The sequence below is a fragment of the Pygoscelis adeliae genome, unplaced genomic scaffold, assembly GCF_000699105.1.
Source record: "Pygoscelis adeliae isolate BGI_AS28 unplaced genomic scaffold, ASM69910v1 Scaffold220, whole genome shotgun sequence".
Taxonomy (NCBI): Eukaryota; Metazoa; Chordata; class Aves; order Sphenisciformes; family Spheniscidae; genus Pygoscelis; species Pygoscelis adeliae.
The window spans coordinates 1,962,070-1,970,314 of NW_008824049.1; the positions used below are offsets into that span (position 1 = coordinate 1,962,070).

The 8,245-nt window shown below is 42.9% G+C and overlaps 2 protein-coding genes across 2 annotated transcripts in view; both read right to left on the reverse strand.

The window, feature by feature from the left end:
* Positions 1–159, reverse strand: part of RPL22L1 (ribosomal protein L22-like 1) — a 2,556-nt gene extending 2,397 nt beyond the window's left edge. The window contains exon 1 of the mRNA XM_009333598.1: positions 19–159. Within this exon, the coding sequence (XP_009331873.1) occupies positions 19–159 (141 nt within the window). The remainder of the gene's footprint in view (positions 1–18) is intronic.
* A 611-nt stretch (positions 160–770) lies between these two features.
* Positions 771–8,244, reverse strand: EIF5A2 (eukaryotic translation initiation factor 5A2; the record flags this gene model as incomplete). The annotated part of the gene is made up of 4 exons (XM_009333599.1): positions 771–4,174; positions 4,857–4,988; positions 6,567–6,671; positions 8,161–8,244. Coding segments are annotated over 4 exons (381 nt in total), but the record flags the coding sequence as incomplete, so codon positions are not given.
* Between the last annotated feature and the right edge of the window lies 1 nt (position 8,245).

An 8,245-nucleotide genomic window follows, 5' to 3' on the forward strand; every position in this document is an offset into this window, starting at 1 on the left:
TTGCTGTTGCTCCCGTACGAGCGGCAGGCCGCGCCGCTCTAGCGGCGAAGCGTTTCTCCTCCGGGAGGCCGAGGGTGCCGGCCGACGGCGGGGACCGAGCGCCGCCAGAAGAGACTGTCCTCGCTGCACCGAAGTCGGAGCTGGAGCCTGCGGGTCCATTCAACAACTTCCCCCAAGCGTTAAAGACTCCCCAGCGGTCCCCGTGATCTTAACCAGCACCCTGCTGCCCGCAGCACTGGCATCTTTATTGTTTCTGGAGCAAAACACACGTTTACATCTTTCCCCCCCGATCGGTTGCATGGCATCAAAAACAATACAGCTTCCAAAACGGACACGTGTCTCAACCACAAGGACTACCGTTCCCGGTTTGCACGGTTTACAGGGTTTGGGTTTTGCTACGATCAGTAAAATGAATCAGCGCCATCATTCCTCTTTCCCCGCTTTGAAAGCCACACCGAACAATAGCTACGCTTACAACATACAGCACAGGACAACTGAGAACAGGGGGCTCCCGCAACACAGCGCTACATAGCAAACATTCCGTTTTAAGTTCACAAACCAAGTTACTCTCAGATGCCAGATACTGTAGGACCAGACGGCAGATGCTGGAGACTTCTGATGCTCTCGGCGTACCGTGCTGAACGCTCCACCACAACGCCTCCATTAACATTCTCGGCGTACAAGCGAGATACTCAAAATATCCTTAACAAGGCCTTTTTTTTTTTTTCTCCTGAAGTTTGGTTCTACTGTAACAAACTACATTCTAATTGCTCAACCAAAAAAGTGGGATTTACTGAATTTTGAATTCTGTGAGACTGACCTGCAGTAACCATAGGAGTTTGAACTGTCAACAAATTTGACTTCTTTACAGATTATGTAAAATTACCTGTACTGTGAAACTACAGACTGTGCACCATTTCTGGGTACATCGTGGATTAGAAAAACCTGCTAGAGGCTTGAAAGCAGTTATGTTAAAACAATGAAATTCAGCTAACTTCTTAAAAAAAACAGCCCTGAGAACATGGCTCAACTAGCAAAAGCCTAGTTGAAAAACCACCATTATAAGCAAAAATTAGAAGGATCTACTGAAATCTTAAAGTATTATTTGCCAACATTTGAAGGCAGGAAACACTGCAGTCTTTCCAACTCTGTAAAGTAGTAAGAGAAACTCAATGAATTGGAGCCATAAAAAAAAAAATGCATTATTTGGAGAGGAAATACATTTCTTCACCTCCTAGTTTTCACAGCCTTTACTCTAAGCAATTGCTTCAGCTATTACAAGTTTATAGTTTTCGGTTTTGACACACTTTAAGTATTAAGACAGTACTACAGAACAAGTACATTGGTAAGATTTGTTTTAAAGTAAAGCTATGAAAGGATAATTTCCCTAAGCATTTGGTTAGGGATCTTAAAAATACACATCTATATGGACTATTTATCACAAACAAAGTTTGTTGCAAACGATTCTGACAGTAAACTGAAACATCTTACTTTGGAAAAAAAGCCTCAAATACATGTTCTAATTTAGAAGCAACTTTTAACCTTACTGAAACTTGGAGATTATGCTTAAGACTCATGCTTATGTATCACCTATGGGAAACTTCATGCATGACGAGCCAACGCTCTGCACTTCCATAGTGTTCGAAGTGCTTCACAAAAGACAACTAAGTATATAAGAACAAACCTATAATGAAGTACTTAATCATTTAAATCTTGCAGAACTGAAGGTTGCAATAGGAGGACATCCGTATGTCCCAAGGAGGGCTCTTCCAGCAAGCTGGAGGTCATAAAACCTCTATCTTTAGATTGCTGTAGTACCTGAAAACTCCAGTCAGACCAGGACCCCACCTGTAGGAACAGGACAAAAACCAGCCCTCGTCCCAGAGAGCTTAGAGTCTAAGTAAATGCTCAGATTGTGGGCCAGGGGCATCAAGTGCCTGTCTTCCTTCCAACAAGGTTTTACAGGACAGACAGGCACCTGAAAGTAGACTAAAGCACTACCAGAACAAGGACAAATCCAAGTCTCGTAGTTATCAAGCATATTAGAAGCATTCATAATGCCGTGATAGCATTAGAATTTGCATTAGTTTGACATAGCAACCTATGACTTCCCATTTGACATCACACAGCTCAGCTTGCTTGCAAGACCATCATCAATGGTTTCACAGTCACCTCCAAAGCCAACAAAGCCTGTCTTTCAGGTACCAGTTCGATGGAGAGGCAGAAAGGAGCACAGTGCAGACTAGCTGGAACTATTAAGCATGCACTTCAAAACCATTCGGAATGCATGTCAATCTCTTGCATCTACAGCTTTTTTTATAAGCGGTTTTGCCATTTCAGTCAAGGTGCTATTTATGGAGTTCACCTGCAATGTGTATTGTGCTAGGCAAGAGCGTGTGGCAGTATCCTACTTCTGCCAGGTGTCCCAGGTAACTGTGCTTTATTACCAGAGTATATTTATTGCTGTCTTTACCTTCACTGTACTGCTCTCCCTGTCATGAGAAGTCGGTTTTGCCATCTACGTTAGACCTCCAAGATTTGCTAAGCCCTGCCACAGTATGTACAAGGGCAGTTCAGGACAGTTGCCATGAGCCCTTTGGGGATTAGAGAGTACATACTACTAAGCTGAAAACATTTTAAGCAGTTAACAGCAGCGTGAAGTCTGACTCTCACTGCCAATAGAGTGTGAATTGTGCGTGCTGTCCAGGGCAGCATGCCACGTGTTTACAAGTTGTCCTCCATTAGCCAACAGCCACTGAAGCTTAAGGCAAGTTCATGAAACAATTTAGCAACTGCAAAGAGAGGTCTGAGCCACGGACTAAGGAAGTTTCCCACTCATGAAGAGTCACCAAGTCTTAGAATTCAAGTTGAACGCCTTAAACAGGAGCAGGCTAGTTATCCTTCCGTGACTAGTTCCGTGAAGCCCTGTGTTTGCCTGTTAAGCTACTAAATAGTTAGAGGCATGTATGCATGTTTCAGTGACTCAGAGCTCCCTTGGAGAGGAGCTAGCTTTCATAACTATGTAGCAATTTATTTACTTTTATAGTTAAGCCATGGTTGTTCAGTATTGTCTGTCAAGTCTATAATTTGAAAATACAATAGTTGTATTTTTTTAAAAAGAATCACATGCATTTAGTTTAGGCTCAATGCTACAGTTTGTCCCACTTTTTGAAAAACACGTGGTCCCTCTGCTACAAAAATATGGTCTGAACCTGAAGATTAAAACCTAAAGCTGGAAGCACTGCAACAGATTCCCATGGAGTTTGTGACCCTTTTATAGTTTAAGATAAATACAATAAAGGAAAGCAATTGAACTGCATTTTTCTATTTTATTTTCAAGTCTGACAAAGGCCTCGAGTGAAAGTCTATAGCTTTAACATCCATTCTCACCTTTGTGTCCCCTTGACCTATCTATGTCTTATCTACCCAATATTCCAACTGCCTGCCTAAACCACAGGTAGGCTTTGACACCATTTTATCCTTACATTAAGCCAACAAGTTGGCAAAGAAGAATACAGAGGTAATACAGTTAAGTTGCACATGGCCACTGGGGGCTTGGTCAAGCCAGCTGGCATTTTTGATCACTTGAGTTTCTTGGTCTAAAAGTTGCGATTGGCACCTACAGTTCTGCAAGAGTCCCAATCCACAAAATAGTTAAGCTTAAAAAAAAAAATGCTACTTTTATTGTCAGTTCTACCTAAACATGTCAAGAAAAATACTATTTGTGCTCTAGGTCACTTTATAATCCTAGATACCTACCAGCTTATCTAAAAGCCCCTGAATACTGTATTTTGTCTGTTCATACAGACAAACACTGTTTTGCTCAAGCAAATAAAAATATATCCACTAGTAACACCTGATTGGTTTCTTAGATCCATAGCTGAAACCCACAGGAATGTTAAAATAGTTACAATTAAGGAATTAAAATCTCAGTGATTTTGAAAACTGCCAGTTAGCCTGCAACACTAATCCAGAATCCAGCACTGCTTTTTAACAATTCAAAAAAGAAATGAGGTTGCTTGTGAAGGCCAGAGCTTTGGTGACAATAAGAACCAAATTTATAGATCTGTGGTTTGTCCAGACCTGAGCAGTTGCCCGAGCCTGGTGATCCTCTTTATTTGCAAGGCTTTATGGCTACAGCACATTCTTCGTTCATTGCACTTATGACGGATATCTGGAAGAAAAGACAGATAGGTGAGCTCCAACCCATGCCAGAGGAAGCACTCCTAGAAGTTACAGACTTTCACATTTTAATATCTAACCCATCTCTCTTGAGAAGAAAAAAGGAAGTTGAAGCTAGTAAAACTCAGTCATTAGAAGAATCTTCCCAACATCTGCCCTTCCCACCAGTTTGCTCTTCTGCTGCCTTCTCTTTGCCATATCGCCTTGGCTGACAGCATGACGTTCATACAACGGAGGAAGATGAACAAGCTCCTGCAATAGAGCCAAACTAGCAACTGGTGTGGCCCAGTATAGACTACAGTCTGCAGAGCTCCTTGCAGACAGGTTTGCTAACATAGCAAATTAGACTACTCAGACTACATCACAAAACTCCACACTTGGTCCCAATTAAGAAAGCCTGGAGGCTCCAATCCACACCGTGCGGACGGCACTGTTAGGGTTTATCTAGACATTTGAGAGACACCCATATCACCTCACTGTCAACTGAGCTGGGCTTCAGTGCCACATTGAGTGCTCCAGTACAAAAGTCCTTCTACATCTCAAAGGACCAATTCCCGTGCTTCTAACCTGCTCTTCACGGAGAGATACAAATGGTCAATATCAGAATAAGACTTCTTCATTGTATAACCAAGTGGAATTAGCCATAACTCTTCTTGTCTGCCCTCTATACTTACCTGCACATCTTCATTGGCATTGAATTTTCCTTCTATTTCTTTGCCAAGATCCCCTTCTGGCAACTTTAGATCCTCACGAACTTCACCACTTTCTGTCAGCAGGGAGAGATACCCATCCTGAATACCTATCAGCTGTGAAGAGAAGTTCACTTTTAGAAAGTTTAACATCAGTAGTCACTAGTAGGCAGTAGCTGAAGATAAGTAGAAGGCAGTGAACTCTACCTGGTACATTAATTCTTTAGAACTGTGTTTGTAACAGTTAAGAACCTAATTTAAGTCAATTTTTAACAACAGTTTAGAGGGCTGACTCAGGCCAACTGTAGCAAAAGCCAGTCTGCTATCAAGAACCGCCAGAACCCTGCTGGTTACTTCCTAGTATGTGGGGCACTGCAAAACCCATCCTTATGATTTAGAAAATGTACTGCTTCCAGATCACTGGTTCAGCTTTTTACATGGGTGAGTTAGAAACAATAACTGGAATGGTGTTCACTGAACAGCATTGCTTTTATAAAGTGTACAGAGTACACGACGGTTGAACTGTACACTTCTATACCTTCATTTGTACAATGACATACTACCATTTACATTAAAGGCTAATGAATGAATTAGGAAACATCCACCAAGCTCTGGACCACTTTTATAATGCTGTTTTCAGCCTAACCAAAAGCCTGAACTAAGGGGAACAGCTATTTTGACAGAGCAGGTTAGGGAACTTGGAACACATAATAGTAAACCTAAAAGGCAGCCCTAGCAAGTCTGATAAACAGCAAGAATTTCAGTAGCAATAAGAACCCAAGAGAAAGATCACCAAGAAAACATTAAGAATCTCTTGGAAGGTCTGAGCCCTAAGACAGGCTAGTCACACTTTATTCAAACAGCTTCAGCTGTCCTGAAGTGTTGCTAACACTCTGAACTTTGGCTTTGTCAAGCAATTGCAGCTTTCCAACTGACGTGGATGAATCAGTTCCCGACCAGGCATACTCCCAAGATAATGGGAAGATAGCCGACATGTTACAACTCAGAACCTGAATTGTGCTGCTTTCAAGAGTTCACTATCCATATCACAGAAGTTACAGAAGCCTGCCAAGTTCCCTCCATACATCTATTTCAGAGCAGAGCTCAGGAGCACCAAAATTACTTGAGATCAACTAAAGCCAGTGTCCACGCAAGGAGCAGAAAGCATTGTCGCAAGTTAGAATTGGCATCAGATGCAGTTTAAGACTGTCTTGTTGATTCATCTACCCTATGTAAGGGTGAAATTATAAATGACAATATATACTTAGATTCAAATTTACTTGAAGTGAGATCCTGATATCTTTTAACTAATAAGAACTTGCAGCAGGGATAACTTCTCTCCAGATTCTAAAGGATGCCAGTATCACAAAGAATAAAGAAGTGACCTTACAACATGAGCTAGAAAAAACGTGATTCTTAATTATGTCTATTACCTGTCATTTCTAAAGATTGCTACTGTAACATGAGGTTGTTAGTACAGTAAGGAGCTCTCCATCAGTGAGCTCCGACAGTTTTAACAATTCAGTAAATGCTAAGAGTTCAGCAATGTCATGTCTAGACAGGCAAATTCCATTAATTCTGACAACAGTACTTTATTAATTGAGAGGCAAGTTTTGGGATGAAGAGAGTTTATGTGTGCTATTAGGAGTATAAAGCCTCTTAAATGTGTGGAGGACACAGTGACTTTTCACTCACCTGGTAATCATTCCTCTTGATATTTGGAACGTCCATGTTATGAGTTGATGGGCAAATATCTTCGTATTTTTTACCAGTGAAGATATCAATACCAACCAAGTGGACCTATAAGAGAAGAAAAATAACAGCAGTTACTGTTGGTCCTAGAGAAGCAAGATGGTATTGCTGGTTCCACAAAGAGATCACATGTAATACCAGATTCTGCCTAGACCCTTTTGCTTGCGGTATGAAAGCAGCCCAAGGACTGAAAAAAGGTCTCTCTCACCCTTTCATAGCACACTATAGAAACACTACGTGAGAACAAAAATCAGCCACTGTTATCTTCCGTAGCCAAACTGCTTCTGTAGTTTTACAGCAGCAAGCTGGAGCTCAGAGTATGCAGCTGTTAAGAAAACGTCTACCTCAAGTTCTAGCTGTTCTGAGAAACAACCGTGCCGGTGACAACGTGAAGGTTAAGAGGAAAAGAAGAGGTGGTCATGCACAGAAATTAAAGCAGCTCCCACTTCCCTTTATGCTAGCAGCAGCTGTCCACTGCAGCTAGCACTTGGATTACCAGTTCACAGCCTGCTCTTCTCACGTCCTTTCACTCTCACAACTGTTTCAGTATTTAAGAAAACTGGATCTGTCTAATAAAACAAGCCATAAAAAACACAAGGGAAGGGAAAAAGGAAAAAAACTGGCAAGGGCTTGGTATACTCTAGCTTTGACAAATCCTAAATACTTTACCCACCTACATGTATCATACAAGGCTGTGGAAACTGACAACTCTAATTAGTCTATGCTTGTAACAGATCTGTCTCTAAACTTTAATATACCCACCATGAAGTGTTGTTGAATAAACGAAGGGGAGTCTAGCCTTGGTCCAAGCTCTGGACAGCTGCACGAGCCAACTGCTTAGGCAGCAGGCCTGCAGCCTCAGACAGCAGCCTAAGAATATCCCTGCTGGGACGCAGGAGGGGGAAGGTACTCCTCACCCAGTGCTGAAAAAAGCAAAGAAGCAGCGAGGCAAGCTAGCAAAATAGGGCCAGAGCAGGCCCACAGAGGTAACGATTGTCCGCTGAGTTCTTCTGGATTATGTAACAGAACGTGGGCAATTCTAGTAAGTGCTTAAGTCGAGCGCTGCAATAGTGAAAGTCTGCTAGCACAGGCAGACACAAAAGTGCTTTGGTGGGTAGCGACAGCACAATCCAACCACGCCCTAGTGATTTCATCAGCCCCCCCTTCCAGAACTTACTCTACCCTCACTACAGAAACAGGTTTTATCACTACCAGCGGTAAAGCTTTTTAACAAGTTGGGAGAAAAAAACCAACCCAACCCCCCCGTCCTCAATCCTTCCTCCTTTACGTTACTGGAAACCCTTGAGCTAACTGTAGACTGAAGAGACACACGAGACACTGCTGCAAGAAAAGCGAAGGCAGGATACAGAACGCTCTGCCAAATGAAATGCTACACCCTTCCTTCTCGGCCAGCCACGCAACGAGACAGCGATGCCGCTCGACAGCGATGCCGCTCGGAGGGCCGGGAGCCGCAGGAGCACACACTGCGGGCTGTGCAACAGACTGGGGCTTGCAGAGCCTGCCCGGGGCCGCTCACCTTGGCGTGGCCGTGCTTGCCCGTCTTGGAGGTGGACATCTCCACGATCTTGCAGGGGCGCCCCTTGAGCACCACGAAGCCGTTC